The following is a 21,625-nucleotide window of genomic DNA, read 5'->3' on the forward strand; positions in this document are numbered from 1 at the left end:
ACCTGCCTGCTACTCTGATATTCACGGTCATATGCAGGAACCAGGGGACCTGCTGAGGTCAGTGCACCTGTGCTTCTTCAAAGGGCTACCCAAAAGGTGGGGTAGTGGAGAAAAGTTGTTTTCATCTTTTTCCCAGGAACACTACTCCTCTTCAGTGACTTCTTGCTCTGCCACTACAGGCCTCTCCAACAAGCCTCCCCTGCCCCACCCTACATTCAGAAATACGCAAACAAGAAGCAAGCACGCTTGTGCACTCATGTGCAGTCCCAAACTCCACGCAGCACATGGGAAGCACTCCAAAAGCAACTGTACCTCCCTGCACTCCCATCTCATGACAGTGCCTGTGTCAGCCTGCTATTCTACAGCGTCGTAGCAACAACACGGGGAACAAGATGCCAGTGTCATTTTGTGGAAAACACCCCCCGAGGGGCATGACTTTTAAGGCAGTAGGAGTAATTACTCCAGAAGAGAGAAGAAGAAAGTATCTCAGCACTCCTCATTTCAACAGTCGATCTTGGCCCTTAAGAATCCTCTCCCTTTGCAGTTTGGGGGTGTGGAGGTACGGTTCAATGAGGTAGGAATGGTTCTGCTGCTGTCTCTCAGTAATGTGGATGTGGGGAACGTCTGTCCCCAAATGTCAGCCTTCCTGCTTAGGCTTTCACTGTTTATTCCAGGGCAATAAGAAAATTTCATTCAACATCTGCTGCACTCCTGAACTTCAATTACATTACTGCAGATATGGCTCCATGAGAGATGGCTTCTAGGGTTATTTGGTCCCTAAACAGAATAGAAAATACTAAGTAGTATTCTGGGCTTCTGCACGTGAAACACTCTCGATTTTAATGTAATTCCTGCTGATTTATTTTTATTCTGACACATCTTATTGAGCAACTATTAAAGCAATCATCTTGGGTGAATGGAAGGGTATCATGGCTTACTTTTAAAATATTAGCACACAAATATCTTGAACTGAAAATTAATCTTAAAGATAAAGAGAACTCTTGATAACGTTAGGCATTTCGAAACCTATCAGAAAAGAGAAAAATTGGAGAGCCAGATAAATGTAGCTCCTCCTGGACTCATTTCATCTCAGAGCAAATTATGCTGCTAGCCAAGCTAAACTGCCCGGCCCCATATAGACGGTACTGGAGAGTAAAGCTTAAACCTTCTAGACTTTCAGAAGTCACTTAAGTTGGTCATATTCTTAAATGATAATGAAGCTTACCATAAAATAATAAAGCTACAAACAGCAAAATGGCCATAAAAATATAAAAGGCAGAGTGAATATTTAGGAAGATATACCACTAGAAAGTGGGGCTAATGGGAAAGCTTTCAACGCAAGGGAGAGTAACTTCTCAGGACGCCCAGCCCACACTACGTAGATGTGTGTAGCACATGTGAAGGCAACTGGAGAGGGTGAAATGAACAATGGAATGTAAATCAAGAGTCCTGGGTAAAGCCCAGACTCCTATGAACTAGAGCCACTACTGGTCTGTGCCTCAGCTTTCCCATCCAAACTGCTCATAGGCCAATGAGGATAGAATAATTGTTGTTTCAGAAAGTTTCTTGCTCTGCTGCCCAGGCTAGAGCAGTGTTACAATCACAGCTTAAAATAACCTTGAACTCCTGGGCTAAAGCGATCCTTCTACCTCAGACTCCCAAGTAATTAGGACTACAGATGCATGCCATCACACCTAGGAATAAATTTTCTTCCTGTAGAAAAGGGTCTAGCTCTGCTGCCCAGGCTGGTCTCAGACTCCTGGCCTCAAGTGATCCTCCTACCTCAGCCTCCCAAAACTCTGGGATTACAGGGGCACACCACTGTGCCTGGCTAAAACAAAGTATTGATTCCAATAATGCATTGCTAGTTATAAATTATTATTTTAGTTAATTAAAAATATTGTTTTAATGTAAGATGTCAGTTACATTTGTATAAATATACTCTCCACTGCCACAGCTACCCCCAACATATAATACAAAAGGTAAAGAAAGAAAGAACATTGCCTCAGTATCCTCCATGCTACAGGTGAGCTTTCCCCTCAATCAGTGTTAGGAGGTTTCTAAATTCAGTGTGAGAAAGATGACCATCTGATACAAAGAAAGACTTCTACTGGTTTTAAATCATCAGCGAATCTACAACAATGCTTGACTTAATGGTCTTGAAGAACAAAGAACATGCTTAATCTTAGGGATATAAGGTTGCTTATTCCACCTGTTTTTCTCTTTAAAATCTGGGCTGTTACTGAGACTATGTGCACTGGCATGTTCATTCCTGTTATTAAAATACTGAAATACAGAAGTATTACTTATTACCCTTGCATGCTGCTCACCACCTCTTTGCTTCCTCCCCTGGGACTCTCCAGACCTCCCCACAATGCAGAAATTAATAGGCTGATGTCTGGCACAGCAGAGAACGTTCAGGAACCACCTTTAACATTGGTCAGTACCATGTGTCGTGCTAATTGTTACACATAAACATAACTCCACTGCCTAAGACATATCCACCCATATCCTGACCCCCAACTGGATAGAGAGACGCTAAACCAAGGCTCCTGAAATATATTTAAATCCTGTGAGTAGAAATCTCACAAAGATAATTTAGATTGCAAACTAGTACTGTAGAGGTTTTTAAGGATAAGTCCAATTTAGGATTTGTGCCCAGAAGCTGTTTGCAAATTTATGGTTATTTTTTCAGTTAATTAGTTTGAGAAAGGAAATGGCAGCTAAGTAAATAAATTAGATCATTAATTTGTAATAAATATAAATTAATTATGCTAATTCTAAGAGTTGAACACATATACAAATTATGTATCTATAATAAAAATAAGGAATATACATAAGACTCTATTAGGAGAAGAAAGCTATCTTGACTCACTGTGTTGTAAAAAATCCATGTATATGTACTCAGTAGATGTTAACCATTTGGATATGTGCACGAAAATATAGAAGAATCAGTAAGTACTGATGTTCAAACAAATCTATTTTCATTCCAAATGGAAATTAGGATATATTTTGCACTATTTGAGTTAATTACATGACACTTCTTATAAATAATGATGTATTATTATTCCATTCATTACTTCTAATTATATTCCTTAACAAGTACAAAGCCAGCAACACCATGACCAGTCTTTTCCTGTTGCTTAAAATATGATGACTTGCATGGAAAGCAGGTCAAAAATATGCCCAGAATATAATGAACAAGAGTTCAGTAATTGTTAACCATGACAGTTTAAAACTACCTGAAAAAGTTACAGTGGAAATAAATAGAAATGGTGAACAGCTTTCCACATTACAGGATACCCATGACAGCAATTAATATGAGAAATATTCAAAGTGTTATCTTGATACATATAATTTTGATTCTACCATTTGCTAGAATTGGAGAAAGTACATCCCTAATATCCCTCTCCCCGGACATAAACACACATTAACAGAATTATATTCTGTATAGATCGGCAGATTGTAAAGATATATTTTTCTGGTTGTAGAAGTGATTCTATAGCCTTTGTCCAATTCTGAGAAATGTACCTGCTAAAAGTCCTGATCGAAAGGCCAGTTGAATTTTTCTCCTTGAATGCATAATCAGGTCAGGCCAGCCCACCCCATTCCATTCACAGCAGGGTCTGGGGCTAAAAGGTAAACCCTAGTATGGAAGACAGGCCAAGATCAAGGAAAGACAGTTAAAACTATGTATTTAAGCAACAGGGACCTGGTGGACCACAAGACTACTTTGTATGTGCATATCCTCACCAGAGAGCAGGCAGCAAGGAGCCAGGAGAGTCGAGAGGAAGAGAAGGCAGATAGCAGGAAGTAGCCTAGATGAGGTCTAAAGACCAACACGTACATGCCTCAGGCACAGTGTCTCATGAGTATGTCACCTTCATTTTGAAGGGGCCAGGGCAAAGTGCACAAAGTCCACACATATTTCTCCATCCAATTTCAAACTTTCCTTGCACACATACAAAGTACCTGTTTAATTCCTTCACAATCCATCATTCTGTCTATGATAAAAAATAAAGATGTCAGTCTCGGCTCCAGGAACAAAAAATAAACTTGGGAGAGGAAGTAACTAGCAAGGAGGGCTTCCCCTTCCCCTCTGGTGCCCATGACAGTTACTGCCTGCTGACCCCGTGTGCAACCTGAGTCCTTCTCAACCTTGGCAGCTCACTACCAATGGATCAGCTGGAATATGACACAAAATATATTTGTTTCTACATTGTAGTTCTTTAAATGGCGAGTCAAGATGGATGATGGTCATGTAACATAATACCAAGTTTGCCTTACAATGGGAGTTGGCAGGATTCTGTGCAGCGGATTTAAGACACCGAAAAAAGGTGTTGGTCAACTTAGAATGATGAAAGCATTCAATAATTTCCTTTGTTCCCATTGTCCAATGCCATCAGAAGCTGCTTCTAGTTGATGGCCATGTACTTGAATAACACAAGGGTAGGCGCACATTCATATGGAAACCTTTTCCTTAGTAGTAGGAAAAAGAATGCCCCAACTGAACAATGTCTTTGAACACAATAATCTGCTAAATGAAGTCAAGAAAAAAAACGTGACCACGAGAAAACCAACTTGCCCCATTACAATCGACAGCAAGATTATCTTTGAACATTTCTCCAAAAGCTTCTAAGCTGGCTAATATATAACAAGCATGCACAGAGCAAAGACAAGACATGTGCTTAGGGCAATTTTAAGAGCAAAAACCTATCTTTAGCAATAAAGATATTAAAATAGTGCTTGTGCTCATTTTACTCTTACAGGAAGGTTTAAAAAGAAACTCTTTAGAGAAATGAAAGATCACTAATAACTGCAGTTTCCTGAACAATTAAATGAATTCACAAGATTACAACCTACTGAGGAAATGACAAATATTTCTGATTTTCATGGAAGGACTAAAAGGGCGCTTTTATCTATAGCATCTATTCTGTAAGAATCACTGTTAAGTAATGAAGCTATTTTTATTATTTTTCTACTTATTTCAGGAGCGATCAACATGGTAACGGTCTGAAAACTGGGGAAACTTAACATTGCTCTTTGGAAAGTTAATATTCCGTATTAAAATACATTTGTCAGAGTTTTCATTTTTACCTTTCGAAGTTGGATCTTAGAGCACAGTGTGCATTGTAGCAAACTTTTTATTTCTAACGTGTCAGCAGAAAACATCCTTTAAGTTACCTAGTCTAATTCTCTGACAAATACACCTTGTAAGGCTGTCCCTCCATGCATCATCCTAATGTTGTTTGGACGTGATAACATTCTGTGTGTGATGGTCTTGTTTGGAAAAATCTGCTCTTTTTAATAACTGATTCAATAAACTGTTGATGAATGATTTGTAGAATGTAGTATGACCAGTGGGCAAGGTTTCTGTCATTACACACCCTGTTCAATCCATCCACAAATGTTGCTGTGTCTCCATGTTGTAGCTCCTTATGCCATTCAGAATAGCAATGCAGAGATCAATACACTCTGCTGAAAACAACAGAACATAACAAATGAGTAATTTTATTTACAATAAAAGCCCCAGTCCTCAAATGGATACCACTAATGTTTAAATTCATTTTCATGCTCAATTCAAGAAGAGAGATAGACACAGCACAAAGCAAAGGGAGTGGGGTAAGGAGAAGTATTAACCATAGTGGTTCAAATTTATTTAAGCCATGAACAATAGCTGGGCTGCACTGAGACACATGAATAATATGTTTGCTGTAGAATTCTGAATGCGTACTCTTCAAAATGATTCTATCACCAAGAAATTCTGAAAAGCAGTTTCCAGTAACAAGAAATTAATGGATTAAAGACATTCTGACATATTCTTCTAAGCGTTGCACCACAGAAGCCAAAGTTTATTCAATAGGCTTTAAACAGTGTTGGCAAGGACCAGAAGTGTTGGCTTCAGGTGGGGACAAGGAGAGACTGAAGTAGCTGTTTCGAGAATGAAGCAAATCATCCTGCTTCAAAAGAGTATCTTTGGCCCCTGATCTGACAGTTCTTTTTCTCCCTCTGAAAGCTATGAAAAAGTCAGTGAGCAGAGTCATAAGAAATAAGTGTTGGGGTGGGGGCAGCAAAATGTTAGGAGAGCCACAAGTTCAAAGATGACATTTACAAGCCTCTCATGAATGGCACACTCCCCAAAGGGCACCTGAATACCATTTTTAAGAAGAATTCATCAAACATACAAAGAAAATGTTCCATTTTACATGAAAATGCCAATACACTGCCCTTAAAACACAGATTGGTCCATTCGCAAATTAACATGTTAAGAAATGGCAAAGAATCTTTTCCCATCTGCCATCAATTCATTCACTGCTTTTAGACTTAACTCCCTACATTCACACACTTGTAAACAGAATTGTAACGGACAAAGGATGAAGGGAGAGCTGGGAAAATATAGCTTGGAAGTGATACTAAAACATCTGGAAAAAAGTGGTGACGAGACTTGGCTTTGTGCATAGAAATCGGGAAGAGGTGGGATTTCGGCACACCCTTGTTTCCCCATTCTGTTACCTGGAACAACGCATATGCTCCTGATGTTTCCAGTTTCACTTTAGATTCAGTCAACATAGTACATTTGGGTGCTAAGAAGAAAGAGATGTGCCAGAGCAGGTCCCACCCATAGGAAGGAAAGACAGCGCACAGAGAAACAGGGATGCACATACTTTGGATAGGAGGCAGACTGGGCTGTATGGTCATGGTACCTGGAACAGAGTATGAACTCAATAATAAAGTACTGAATGAATCAACATGTGAATAAGGAAGTGAGTGTCACCAACAAAGAGGACAGATTTTTTCTTTTCTGTTGTTGTTGTTTTCCCTAAGAGGGTGGGACAGTTATCAAAGCACTTCAGTTGAAAATGAACAGGATGGGGAGCATCTCCAGTTGAGGAGAGAGGCAGGATGTCAAGAATGGTAAAGGAATAGTACAACGCATATTCAGGAAATAGCTGGAAAGAGGGGAGAATGACCCAGTACAATGAAGATCCTTAAAAACTATTCTAAGGAGTTTGGATTTTATCCACGAAAATTAGATCTTCATTATTGGTTTATTAACAAGGGAAGAGAAGAATGGTATAGTTAGGGCTGTGGTTTAGAGTGAGTTACAGGCTGGGTTGGAAAAGTCCAGAGGCAGGAAGATAAACTGCATCTAAGGGCTACTCTAGGGCAGGCAGGATAGAACACTGGAGGAAGACAAAAGCCCACCCCAGACATCTCACCGTTTAGGAAATGTCAGTGGGCAGAGCTAACCATATCTTCCATCCTCAAATCTCAGGACAAAAGACTATAGTTTCTGCAAGCAAATGAGTACCTCGTTAAGATGCATCTCCCAGTTGTAACATGGCAGAGTTCACAAAGGTAAAGTAAAATAAAAAGTTACAAAATCGTCACATAGAATACATCATCTACTGGCCCAGAGACTGTTTTAAACACTGCAGATGTGAATTAGCCTTACAGAATATACCGTTTTTAAAATGCTCTGGTTCTCACTGTTCTCGTAATCAGAAACGGTTGGATCCCTCTTACTGCCTTCCAAACAAACTGAAGTTTGTTAATCTTAATAAAATATTCTCCAAGCCCTTGGTCTTTACTCAGATATATAGTAACTGATCAGGGTTCATTTCCCAAATGGCAACACCAGTGCCATACATAAAGAAACTAGCTGTCATTCACTACTTGCTCACTATTCACTACGGATATTTTCCTGGACACAGATATTTCCGCGTAATTATTGAGTCCAAACTTATATATGCCCCAGTTTTATACATCACATTTTCCGAGTTTGTTAAAAGTCTGAAATATCAAGTTACTCTCAAGATATGAGTTAAAAAACTACAAAGCAAAGTTCATTCCATTATTAACCACCTTCAAAAGGGGCCAATGTGGCGAAACCCTGTCTCTACTAAATATATGAAAGTTAGCCCAGTGTGGTAGTGCCCTCCTGTAGTCCCAGCTACTTGGATGGCTGTGGCATGAGAATCACTTGAACTTGGGAGGCAGAGGTTTTACTGAGCCAAGATCGTGCCACTGCAATCTAGCCTGGGCTACAGAGCGAGGCTCTGCCTCAAAAGAAAAAGAAAAAAAAGTGGTGCATCTCTATGACCTCTCATTTTCATAGCCCAAGGAATTAAGATCTGTTTGTCTAAAATCACATTTTCATCCCAGGTCCCTTTATTTATTTTCTCAAAGTCTATTAAGGCTGGCACCTAGAAACAGATGGCATTTAAACCATATTCTTTTGACAACTGAATTTACAGACATTTTGCTTTAAAAAAAATCCCAAAGGAAAAAGTCCACCACAAACTTACAGCAAAATGAAATGTTTCTGTTATTCCAAGAAATTCCAGTCTTTTAAAAGAATTCAATACAAAATTAGCATTAAACTTAAATTGTTCTGTCTTCTAGGGACTTTCTAAATCATTCTAGTACTTTTTTCAATAAACAGAAGAAAATAGTTTCCTTTTAGACTCATTTCATACATTTAAAAGAAGATTTTTAAATATTAAGAAAAACTTACAATTTATTTGGCTAGAATTTTCATTGCAGAAATTTGGGAGTCTCTAGCACAATCACAATTATCTTTTGGTGTATGTTTTTCTTATTCGTATTTTTTTTTCAGCATACAATAGTTATATGGCTAGGAAGAAAGATTATTTATAACGTTCTCAAGCACTCTCAACATTTTCACTGCAAAAAAAAAAATGTAACTTACTCTGAAAAACCTCTTGGCATATTTGTACATTCAGAACTACTAAGAAATTCATTTTAAAGCAAAATCATGTCTCAGTGTGGAAAATACTTTTTATCTGAAAATATCAAATTTTATTCCATTGCCTTCTGCATAGTAAACTAACTTAAGGGTGAAAGAAAAAAAAAAAACATCCTGAAGAATCAGTACAAAATTCATATGCACACAATCGGGGTGATACTTTCAACAACATAAAAATAACTCCCCAAGCATTTCACCAATACTTGTTATTCCCACTGCAAAAGAATAAAGCTCCTACTGAAGTCTATAGGAGGAAAGGCTACAACTCAATAGTTACAGGGAAATAAAACGACTCTACCAGCAGTAACACCGGTCAATGATCTACAAGCTGGTATTTTTCCCAAGAGAAAATGCTATTTCAGGTCCAAATATTTTGTTTAAAAAGTAAGTATATTTATATGTATACATTTAATTAAAATGCACAACTTGAATGATCTCCAAGAGGTAAAGCAACGAAGTCGGTCTCAAATCCTCACATATCTTACTTCCACATCACAAATGCACCACCCAATCTATTAAAATTCACAACAGACAAGCTGAAAACCAAGGGCCCGTGATATTCATTGGGCCCATTTTAGAAGTACCTATTTACTCAGCTACGGTAGTGAAAAGGTCAAGCAAAAATTCACCTCCAAAGCCACGGTTGCTAAGCAACTCTCTTCAGAAGTTCTGCAACATTGATCAAGCATATTACTGGTGCCACCAACTGGATTCAGAATAAACGCGAGTAACATCTTACCTGGTGTCTCCAAAGTGGGAGGGAGATGGATTCTTTACTTACCTTTTTGGACAGACTGGAGGCCAATCTTGTATTTCTATTCATTTGGCTGGTTAGGCTCAGAGGATTTTTATTTTTTCTCTCCAAAAAACAAAAAAGGATACGTCCTGGTACCACGGGTTTCCTATTCACAAGAGCGAAGGACAGTTCCGTTTTGAGAAACACCACAGAAGGCTTGATGAGATGTTGGCCGAATCTGAACGACATTTCGTCAACTGTTGAAGTCCAAAAGAAAAAACAACAGACAGTTATAAAATTTAAATGAGAAACTCAGTTCATATATCACCTCAGAGAAGCAAATTTCATTACTACAAATTCATAGTTGCAGAGAGGATGCCACTGAAATTGTTCCTCATTGAATGCTCACCAAGATGCATTCTGGGCAAGTCTTCCTAGAATACTCCTACTCTACCTACCAGTAGAGTATTCTCTCTAATCTAATCCTTGATTAGAGTTAGTAATTTTCAAGCAGAAGTTTGCACGTGGACAACAAAACAGCCTTTCCCCTTTACTCCCTCGGCACTTCACAGTGCCACCTTAACTCAAATCCACAAGGTCCTATTTGTCAGATACTTATTTTTACCCATCTATTTTGTCATCTCTGCTAAGCTAAAAATTTTCATTAAGTATTAACTATAAATCTTATAATTCTTAAATGCTTCTCTCAAATGGTTTTATTTTTATTCACATAGTAGCAATTTAGAACAAGTACAAACACTGTCTGACCTCGCCTACAATTACAAAAACATGAGCACTCCCAGAGAACTATTCTGCTAACAACTCCGAAGTTAAGGAGAAAAAAAAAATTCTTAAAAAAGAAGGAAGAACCAAACTGGAGTTCAAAACTAGAACAATTCCTGGCTGTGATAGAGCCACAAAGCAGCAAGGTACCTAAAATGTTCTGCGTCCTCCTTTTGAGGGAAAGCCATGGGGTGCGGGGGCAGGGGATGGAGGCTGAAAGGAATTTGGCATATGACACAGCTAAGAAAGCCAAATCCATCTAGCACCAAGGAATGACTTTTCAATCAGATAAATGCCAACATATGACAAAGTTACTTTGTGAATGACTAGGAAGCACCAGTCCTAGAAAACTACTTCATTTTTCTAATTTGGCAACAGCCTAGTACTAAACTGATGAACATGATCAATCTATGGAAAAACAGAGAAAGGATTCTAAAAAGGATGAAATTAGAAAATAGTGGGCTATTTGTGATACTATAAAATATATATTTGTTTTTTAACCCCATTTCCTGGCATGCCACTCCTAAAATCTGTAGAAACTCCAAAGTGATGACTTTTTGTATGCTAATGATGGACTGGTGGCTGGCAGCCTCTAAGAGTCTAGGTTGCTTCAAAATGGGGCTGGTCATAAGGAGGACCAAAGCAGGATAACATGGCTGGGACTTTCAGCCCCACTCCTCAATCTCCCAGGAGGACAGAGGGGCTGAAAGTCAAATTGATCACCAATGGTCAATGGTTTAATCAGTCATGCTTACATAATGAAGCTTCTGTAAAAACCCAAAAGAACAAGTTTAGGGAGCTTCTGGATAGCCGAACGCACGAAGGTTCCTGGAAGATGACTCACCCTAGGAGAGCATGGAAGCTCCATGCTCCTTTCCCCATACCCCACCTTCTGCATCTTTTCATCAGTATCCTTTGTAATGTTTCCTATAACAAACTGGTAAGCTTAAGTATTTCCCTGAATTCTTTGAGCTGCTCAAGCACATTGATTGAACTCAAAGAAAGGACCATGGAGTCCCTGATTTATAGTCAGTTGTAAGTTCCAGAGACCCAGACTTGCAACTGGTGTCTGAAAATCAGGGGCCAGTCTCGTGGCACTGAGCCCTCAACCTGTGGCATCTGAGGCTACCTCTAGGTAAATAACATCCAAATTCTACTGAATTGAATCAAAGGACATCCAGCTGGAGTCCAACGCTTGGTGTGTTGGCCGAAAAAAACCCACATATTTGGTCACAGTAGTATTCACTGTTGATTGTTGTTGTTGTGTGAAAGCAGAAGAAAAACCTGTTGAGTGTATTTTTTTCCTTAGACTATTTTATAAAGCACATGAATAATGCATGATTGTTTAATGATTCTAATATTCTCAATGACACACAAAACATAGAGCTGTGCAAATGACATTTACTATGGAAGCACCCCATAGCCAGAACTTTACACAGTTCAGGTACTAAAGAAATAAGATGAGAAGGTTTGCCCCAGTGATACAGATACTGGTTCTTAGAACATTTACAATGAGTGCTCATTAAAACTGAAGGGTCAGTCAAGATGTTGAAAATCATCTAGCCCAACAGTTCTCAAGGTGAGGTCCCTTGATAATAGCATCAGCATCAGTTGGGAACTTATTAGAAATGCAAATTTTGAGGCCCCACCCCAGACCAACTGAACCAGAAACTTTGGGCCCAGCAATCAGGACTTCCACAGCTGTCCAAGTGATTCAGAACCACTGATCAAATCCAACTATCCTCCCAATCCTTGGGCCCTTTCCTACAGAATTCCTTCCAAATGGCTAGCTAGCATATGCTTGAATACGTCCAGCAATGGGAAGTTCACTACCCATTCCTCCCAAGAAAGTCAACTCTACAAATAACATAGGTGCTCTTCACACCAAGTCTATCTGTTTTTCATGGCCTTATTACTTGGGATCATATAAAACAAGTATCATGCAAGTGACAGTGCTTCAGATATTTGGGGTTAGCTATTCTTCATTTTTCCTTGTTTTTCTAGAATAAACACAGCAAACCACATCAACCATTCTACAAATAGCATTGATTCAAGTGACCCGTGGTTATTTCCCTCCCCTGAATCTACTTCCTGTAGTCTTAGCCACACCACTTTGATTTTGCTTTTTATAACACCCCACCATATTATATATGTGGGACTATTCTTACTACTACTGGGTTCGGGGTATGGGAAAGTAACCCCGGTACCCGTAGTCCTTTGACGTATGATTGGTTCGGGAGTGGACACGGGACCCCAAATGATCCAATCAAAGCCAAGGACATTCTTCCGAGGAATACTGCTGATAGTAACAAGGCCACTTTCTTTCAGCTGAGTTGTCAAGCTAGTAGACTATGAACCTGAAACAGCTATGAGCTTTCCTAAAGAGTTGGCTTGATATGAAAGCCAACACCGAGGCAAAGACACTGAAGACATAGAGACCCATACCTGATGACACTGTCTGAGCACCTGGATCTAGCATTCCAGGAAGAAGCCGTGTCCCTGAAGTTTGTTTTCCTTTCAGGATAATGGAACAGAGTTGACTTAGCACAGGCTCTAGTTGATGAGCTACTATTATCATGAGCTCATGAAAGGCTCTTCTTTTTGTTTTTACTTTTCTTCTTATTTTCCTTCTTTTCCTCTATGTCCAGTCCCATTCCTTCCTTTCCCACCACAGGAATTCACTTTTTCATAATTAATGTATTATTCAGAATCCTCTTTACATGTTTGTATACATATGTTTTATTTGACAAAAATATATAGGGCCCTTATACATGGTTTTAAAATTTGTATATAAATTGCAGATTTTAAATCCGATTCTTCTGTATTCCCTGAACATTGTTTTAGAAACTCATCCATGTTCCAACAACTCCTTTTCACTGCATTCACTGTAGCATTCCCTGTCCATTCCTCTAGTACTGCACAGCTAGCTTGATTACAACCTTTTACAAGCTACACTGTGACTACCATTCTCACACACGTTTCCCTGGATTCCTATCCTAGCATCCCATTGGTAGGATTCAGGTCGTATACTTACTTAGATTTTCTAAAATACATGCACCGGCTTGCATGCCCGCCCAGCAGCAATACATGAGGATTTCTAATTTCCTACATCCTTACCACCACTTGATAGGGTACTTCCTGCTTTCTGAGCTTTTAATTATTGAATGGTAAAATGCTGTCTCTTCCTTTTACTTCACTTGTCCCTAATAGTGATATGTGTATATGCATGTTTCTCCTTCTATGAACTGCCAATTCATATACTTTGTCCTCTTTTATATTGCTCTCCTCCCTTCCATTTTCTAATTTTCTAGAGTCCCTTGTATGTTCTAAATATTGATCATGGTCTATTAAACACTATAATTATATTTTCACCATCTGTTAATTTCTCTATTGTTCCTCCATTGAACAGAAATCATTCATTTTGATGTATTCCAAATCCATCAATTTTCTTTTTATAGTTTGTGCTCTGCAAATCTCACAGAACAAATCCCTCTTTACCATAAGGTTGCAAATATATATATTTCTATATTTTCTTCTATCAACTTTATATTTTCATTCTTAACATTTAGCTGTTTACTCCACTTGGAGCTTTGTTTATAGTACGAAATACAGAAACAGATTCATTTTTCTCTTTTTATGAGCCAATTTGCCTAGTACCAATTCCTGGGAATGATTACACTAAGTTCCCATATATACGCAGGAATAAGTCTAGACTCCTGTCTATTCTGCTTCAGAGCCACATGCTATAGAACAGAGGTGACACTTTTTTGTGTGTGTAAAGGACCAGACACAGCAGGCCGCACAGTGTCTGTTACAATTACTCAACTTTGTCATGGCAGCATGAAAGCAGCATGAGTAGGTGTGGCTGTGTACCAGTAAAATATTATTTGAAAAAACAGACAGCAGCCCAGATTTTGTCTATTGGTCGAATTTGCCAACTTCTGCTGTATACTGTTAATGTCTTAAGAAAACAGAGATCCTCTTTCTGTATTTATTATCTCATAAATTTTAGCCTCAACTCCGCCCCTTTAAAAAAAAAATTCTTTCTTAGATGTTCATCAGACTGAATTTAAATTTTAAGAGGGAATGTGACATCTCACAATATTCAATGAAGCCATTTATGAATGCTGCATTTATGCTCTTTAATACCATAATAAAACTCTTGTAATAGAGTTTTAAATTTCTATATATTTTATGCATTCTATCTTAGATTTATTCCTAGATAGCTTTTAGTTTATGTCACTATTATAAATGGCATCTTATTATTGTCCTAGTTTATAATTAGTAACTCCCAATATAGCAGAAAGCTATTGATTTTTATATGTTCTTACAGCTGGCAATCTAGCTGAACTCTTGCATTGCTTCCAATGGTTTCTGCTGATTCTCTTTGTTATTATATCTATGATTTCACTTAGAAATAATGACAATCATATCTTTCATTGCAATTTTCCTATTTTTTGTTTCTTTGTCTTACTGTGGGCAGGTATCTGGCAATGTGTTGAGAAGCAGAAATAATATAGGCATCCTTGTCTTATTCCTTGACCTTAAGAAGGCTGAGGTTAAACTTTGTATTTTTTTCTATTACAAATGATGTCTGTTCTAGATTTTTATTTATTATTTTTTTAACTGTACTTTAGGTTCTGGGGTACATGTGCAGATCATACAGGATTGTTGCATGAGTACATACATGGCAAGCTGGTTTGCTGCCTTCATCCCTCCATCACCTATATCTGGTATTTCTCCCCTCGTTAACTCTCCCCACCCTCCCCATCCCCTGCTGTCCATCCCCTAGCCTCCCCCAACTGACGGCTGTATGTCATGCTTCCCTCCCTGTGTCCACGTGTTCTAATTGTTCAACACCTGCCTATGAGTGATAATATGCGGTGTTTGGTTTTCTGTTCTTGTGTCAGTCTGCTGAGAATGACAGTTTCCAGATTCATCCATGTCCCTATGAAAGACACAAACTCATCATTTTTAAGGCTGGGTAGCATTCCATGGTGTATATGTGCCACATTTTCTTTATCCAATCTATCTTCGATGGATATTCAGTTTGGTTCCAGGTCTTTGCTATTGTAAACAGTGCTGCAACGAACATACGTGTGCATGTGTCTTTATAATAGAACAATTTATAAATCTTTGGGTATATACCCAGTAATGGGTCAAATGGTATTTCTATTTCTAGGTCCTTGAAGAATCACCACACTGTCTTCCACAATGGTTATGCTAATTTGCACTCCAACCAACAGTGTAAAAGTGTTCCTATTTCTTCACATCCTCTCCAGCATCTGTTGTCTACAGATTTTTTTAACGATTGCCATTCTAACTGGTGTGAGATGGTATCTCAATGTGGTTTTGGTTTGTATTTTCTAATGACCAGTGATGATGAGCATTTTTTCATATGTTTGTTGGCCTCATAGATGTCTTCTTTTGTAAAGTGTTCATAGCCTTTGCCTACTTTTGAATGAGTTTGTTTTTTTCTTGTAAATCTGTTTTAGTTCTTTGTAGATTCTGGACATTAGCCCTTTGTCAGATGAGTAGATTGAAAAAAAATTTTCCCATTCTGTTGGTTGCAGATTTGCTCTAATGATTGTTTCCTTTGCTGTACAGAAGTCCTGGAGTTTAATTAGATTCTATTTGTCTATTTTGGCTTTTGTTGCCAATGCTTTTGGTGTTTTAGCCATGAAGTCCTTGCCTATGGCTATGTCCTGAATAGTTTTGCCTAGGTTTTCTTCTAGGGTTTTTATGGTGTTAGGTCTTATGTTTAGACCTTTAATCCATCTGGAGTTAATTTTAGTATAAGGTGTCAGGATTGGGTCCACTCTCTGGTTTCTGCACATTGCTAGCCAGTTTTCCCAACATCATTTATTAAACAGGGAACCCTTTCCCCATTGCTTGTTTTTCTCAGGTTTGTCAAAGATCAGATTATTGTAGATGTATGGAGTTGCTTCTGAGGTCTCTGTTCTGTTCCACTGGTCTATGTCTGTTTTGGTACCAGTACCATGCTGTTTTGATTACTGTGGCCTTGTAGTCTAGTTTGAAGACAGGCAGCATGATGCCTCCAGCTTTGTTATTTATGCTTAGGATTGTTTTGGCTATGTGGGCTCTCTTTTGGTTCCATATGAAGTTTGAAGTGGTTTTTCTCCAGTTCTGTGAAGAAGGTCATTGGTAGTTTGATGGGGGTAGTGTTGAATCTATAAATTACTTTGGGCAGTATGGCCATTTTCATGATGTTGATTCTTCCCAACCATGAGCATGGAATGTATTTCCATCTGTTTGTGTCCTCTCTTATTTCTTTGAGCAGTGGTTTGTAGTTCTCCTTGAAGAGGTCCTTTACATCCTCTGTTAGTTGTATTCCTAGGTATTTTATTCTCTCTGTAGCAATTGTGAATGGGAATTCACTTTTGATTTGACTGTCTGTTATTGGTGTATAGAAATGCTTGTGATTTCTGTACATTGATTTTGTATCCTGAGACTTTGCTGAAGTTGCTTATCAGTTTTAGGAAATTTTGGGCTGAGGAGATGGGGTCTTCTAAATATACAATCATGTTGTCTGCAAACAGAGACAATTTGGCTTCCTCTTTTCCTAACTGAATATCCTTTATTTCTTTTTCTTGCTTGATTGCTCTGGCTAGAACTTCCAACACAGGGCATCATTGTCTTGTGCTGGATTTCAAAGGGAATGCTTCCAGTTTCTGCCTGTTCAGGATGACATTGGTTGTGGGTTTGTTGTAAATAACTTTTGTTATTTTGTGATATGTTCCACTGATACCTAGTTTGAGGGTTTTTGGCATAAAAGCCTGTTGAATTTTGTCAAAGGCCTTCTCTGCATCTATTGAGATAATCATGTGGTTTTTGTCTTTGGTTCTGTAATGTGATGGATTACCTCTATAGACTTGTGTATGTTGACCCAGCCTTGCATCCCTGGGATGAAGCCTACTTGATTGTGATGAATAAGCTTTTTGATTTGCTGTTGCATTCTGTTTGCCAGTATTTTATTGAAGATTTTTGTGTTGATGTTCATCATGGATATTGGCCTGAAGTTTTCTTTTTTTGTTGCGTCTGTGCCCGGTTTTGGTATTAGGATGATGTTGGTCTCTTAAAATGAGTTGGAGAAGATCCTCTCTTTTTATATTGTTTGGAATAGTTTCAGAAGGAATGGTACCAGCTCCTCTTCATATGTCTAGTAGAATTCGACTGGAAACCTGTCTGGACCTGGGCTTTTTTAAGTTGGTGGGCTATTAATTGCTGCCTCAACTTCAGCCCTTGTTATTGGTCTATTCAGGGTTTCAACTTCTTCCTGGTTTAGTCTTGGGAGAGTACAAGTGTCCAGGAATTTATCCATTTCTTCCAGATTTACTGGTTTATGTGCATAGAGTTGTTTGTAATAATCTCTGATGGTAGTCTGTATTTCTGTGGAACCAGTGGTGATGTCCCCTTTATCATTTTTTATTGCATCTCTTTGATTCTTCTCTCTTTTCTTTTTTAGAAAAGAGTGGTTTATCTATTTTGTCCATCTGGCTAGTGGTCTATCTATTTTGTTCATCTCTTCAAAAAACCAGCTCCTGGATTTGTTCATTTTTTGAAGGGTGTTTTTTTGTGGGTGTCTCTATCTCCTTCAGTTCTGCTCTGATCTTATTTTTTGTCTTCTGCTAGCTTTTGAGTTTTTTTGATCTTGCTCTTCAAACTCTCAATTTTCATGATAGGGTGTTGATTTTAGACCTTTCCTTGCTCCTCATGTGGGCATTTATTGCTTTAAATGTGTCCCAGAGATTCTGGTATGTTGTGTCTTCATTCCTGTTGGTTTCGAAGAACATCTTTATTTCTGCCTTCATTTCATTGTTTATCCAGTCGACATTCAGGAGCCAGTTGTTCATTTTCCATGCAGTTGTGTCATTTTTAGTTGTTTCTTAATCCTGAGTTCTAATTTGATTGCACTGGTCCGAGAGACTGTTTGTTATGATATCCGTTCTTTTCCATTTGCTGAGGAGTGATTTACTTCCAATTATGTGGTCGATTTTAGAGTAAGTGTGATGTGGCACTGAGAAGAATGTATATTCTGTGGATTTGGGGTTGAGAGTTCTGTAAATGTCTATTAAGTCCGCTTGGTCTAGATCTGCGTTCAAGTCCTGGATTTCCTTGTTGATTTTTCTGCTCTAGATTTTTAATAGGAAGACTTTATTAAGCTAAAAATATCCCTTCTATTTCAAGTTTGCTAAGTGTTGATACCACTTTGTAAAAAATTAGTTTTATGAAATGCTCTTCCTATTTCACTGATTACACAATTGCTTGTTCCGTGCCATTGATGTGGTAAAACATTAGCAAATTAAAAATACTTTACTATTCTTTCCCTATTATGATTAATTCAACTCAGTTACAAGGTATTATTTTCTAATATACTGCTAGATTTGAATTCTTAGCCTTTTGAATGTTATAAGTGAAGCTGGCCAATGATTTCTCAACCTAAACTTATTTATTTAATTATATTTGAGATTGAGTCTCGTTCTTGTTGCCCAGGCTGAAGTACAGTGGCGCGATCTCGGCTCACTGCAACTTCTGCCTCCTGGGTTCAAGAGATTCTGCCTCATCCTCCCAAGTAGCTCGGATTACAAGTGCCCACCACTACACTCGGCTAATTTTTGTAATTTTAGTAGAGACAGCGATTCACCACATTGGCCAGGCTGGTCTCAACTCCTAACCTCAAGTAATTCACCCACGTCAGCCTCTCAACGCGCTGGGATTAGAGGCATGAGTCATTGTGCCTGGCCAACTTATCTAATTTTTGTTATCAAGATCAAACAGAATAGCTTGTTTTTTCTTTTTTGTTCCAAAGGAAGATTTTTAAACAAGCATTTTCTGTTTCATCAGAGTTAAACAAAACTCTTTTGTCAAACTGTCTTTTTTCCTGTGCCAAGAAGGACTAAGTTTTGATAATCATTACAATGTATTGTTTTCTGATTTACTTAAGATTTTTTTATTGTATCAATTTCTTAGCCATATATCCTTTTCACATAATACTGATAAAAACTGATAAAAATCTTCACTGGATTTAAAAACATAGTCTATAATGATTTCATTTACCTATTTCGTATTGTGTTTATCATGGTACATGTAGATGTTTTGTCTTCATCTGTTATTCAAAAGTAAGATCTATCCTATTACGTTTTTTCAAATAATAAACTTCTGGTTCTTTGGCTTTTATTAACTGTTTTCACTTTATTACTGCATTTCTATTTCTTTCCTGATTTGTTTTCCTTTTTTGTTCCTTCAGATTTACTATGTTGCAGTCTTTCTAGTTACTTGAGTCAAACCTTGGGCTTATAGGATTCCAGACTTTGTGTTTTTCTCTTGGGTAACAAAAGCTATATATTGCCTTGAAAGTATTCCATTAGCTGTATCTCTGACCTACTGTGCTTTTATTATCACTCAGCTCTATAACTTTGCTATTCTTGTTATTATTTCCTATTTAACCTGAGGGTTATTTGATAGTATGTCCTTTCATTTCCGGACATATGGGATGGTTTTGTATCTTTTTGTTAATAGTGTCTGATTTATAGCACTGTTGTTAGATAACCTCTATGCTGTTGGTTTTTTAGAATGAGGCTTCCTGATTCATTGAAAGTTGAAGCTTGTGTCTAATCACATGCTTTCTAAAATAAGGTAATTTCTGCTTTTGTTGAATAAGTTCCATATATGTGAGAGATTAAATTGTTATTCAAATTTCTCTTTTTGTCTCATTGCCTCATGGTTTCTGAGAGGACTGTGTTAAATTTTAACTATATTTGCTAAATCAATGTCTAATCCCATAAATTATAGTTTTCTATATGTCAAAGCTAAATTATTACATGTAGATATGTTCCGGTTCATTCACTCCCTTGGTCTTACTGTTCCTTTTTCTTCTTTGTTTGTATTTGACAAGTATAAAATTTTCTATCACCTTACATTAGCCTGTGTTCTCTTAATTTGTTTTTATAAATAAAATACTATAGCATCTTGTTTTCTATCCATTAACGAATCTGCTTGATAAGTTTAACCCCCTAAACATTTACACTAATTATTCTTTGATCTTATTTCACACATTTTATTTCATCTTTTTGTTTGTTTCACTTCACTTTTTCTCCCATCTACCTTCCACATGTTAGGTCTGGTTTTTCTTTCCCAATGAGTACAAAATTTATACATTCTATTTTTATTTCAATAGTGGTTATTCTTATTTTTATCTTCTCCATACTAATGCTCAGCATCTGAAAACAGATCAATATCTTTGTCCTTAGTATATTCTTACCTCCTTTAATCATTTTCAGATATTATACCATGTCTTCCTCATGTCCTAATTTCCTTATTGAAACTGTTATAATTTCAGATAATGATTTATAGACTTTTTTACCCATCATCCCTCTCCCCCCACTTACTGTAGTGATTATGTTTTCATTCATCTTGTTTACAAAGATATAAAGGCATTCCCTTCTCACCCAGCAGCTGTGGGCTCCAGCACCACTGCCTCTTTTGAATCATACTCTCCCTTTGGCATCTTTAGTTCTCTATTTTCCTCAAAGTTCAGCTACATGTTCAAGTGAATGAAGAGTCTCAGCTCTGCCACTCCCTTCCTGATCTCCCAGGATTCACTGAACCTTCTAACCCTCAGGTATGTCATCTGAAAATAGTAGATAATGAAGGATGAAAAGCATGTCTCCTTGTCTGCCACATGATGTAGGTGCCCTTAAATACTAATATTTTTCTCTCTTTCCCTACCCAAATCTAAGTCTACCTCTTTTTCAGTTGTGGGAAAATTCTCCCCATTTATGCTGCTAGTAGATGTATTTCTTCAAGTTTTAATTTCAATGAAGAAATATATTCTAGGAATTATAAATGGGACAAAAGCATGAAAAAGTTTAAAAGTCAATATAGTTTGATGGGAAAATTTGTGCATCTCCAGGATCTGAAATTGTCTGCAAGACTGAGATAAATATTAAACACTTTCCTCTCACATGAAAATGGCAGAAAGCAATTTTATTTTAAGCTAAAGTAAAATTGCTGAATCTTTTCTACCAAACATAAAGACTAGAGGTACCAATATTCTGTAGAATTTTCAGGGGAAAATCATCTTCAGAGAACTGTCTCTTAACAAATATGGAGACGGTGGCTTCTGTAATCCAGAGAAGCAAGTACTGGGTTAGGAACCTCAGTCAAGGTTTAGACCCTTAGACTTGTTAGTGAGCATTGACCAAGAGAGAAATACAAGGAAACTCTAGAAACAGCAATTGAACCCTACTCTCTCCTTCTGAAAAAACAGAAGTAGATACATTAATGAAAACCAAGGTCTCACATTTCTAGTCAAT

At 37.7% G+C, this 21,625-nt stretch overlaps 1 protein-coding gene across 8 annotated transcripts in view; it reads right to left on the bottom strand.

Annotated features, from left to right (window-relative positions):
* The window catches only part of FHIT (fragile histidine triad diadenosine triphosphatase), a 1,493,687-nt gene that overhangs the window by 806,573 nt on the left and 665,489 nt on the right, over positions 1 to 21,625 (bottom strand). For 3 of the 8 annotated variants that reach the window (XM_064367283.1, XM_012462837.2, XM_012462836.2), the window contains exons 1-2: positions 9,916 to 9,929; positions 9,653 to 9,763 (exon numbers count right to left, since the gene is read on the bottom strand). In XM_064367283.1, the coding sequence (XP_064223353.1) occupies positions 9,653 to 9,763; positions 9,916 to 9,925 (121 nt within the window). In that variant the 5' untranslated portion in view covers positions 9,926 to 9,929. Of the gene's footprint in view, positions 1 to 9,652; positions 9,764 to 9,915; positions 9,930 to 9,964; positions 10,025 to 10,274; positions 10,347 to 21,625 lie in introns of those variants that run through there. The other 5 variants (XM_012462838.2, XM_064367281.1, XM_064367282.1 and 2 more) reach the window with 3 other exon arrangements.

The sequence above is a fragment of the Aotus nancymaae genome, unplaced genomic scaffold (genome assembly GCF_030222135.1).
Source record: "Aotus nancymaae isolate 86718 unplaced genomic scaffold, 86718_ANA_hifiasm-v0.15.2.pri h1tg000067l, whole genome shotgun sequence".
NCBI lineage: Eukaryota > Metazoa > Chordata > Mammalia > Primates > Aotidae > Aotus > Aotus nancymaae.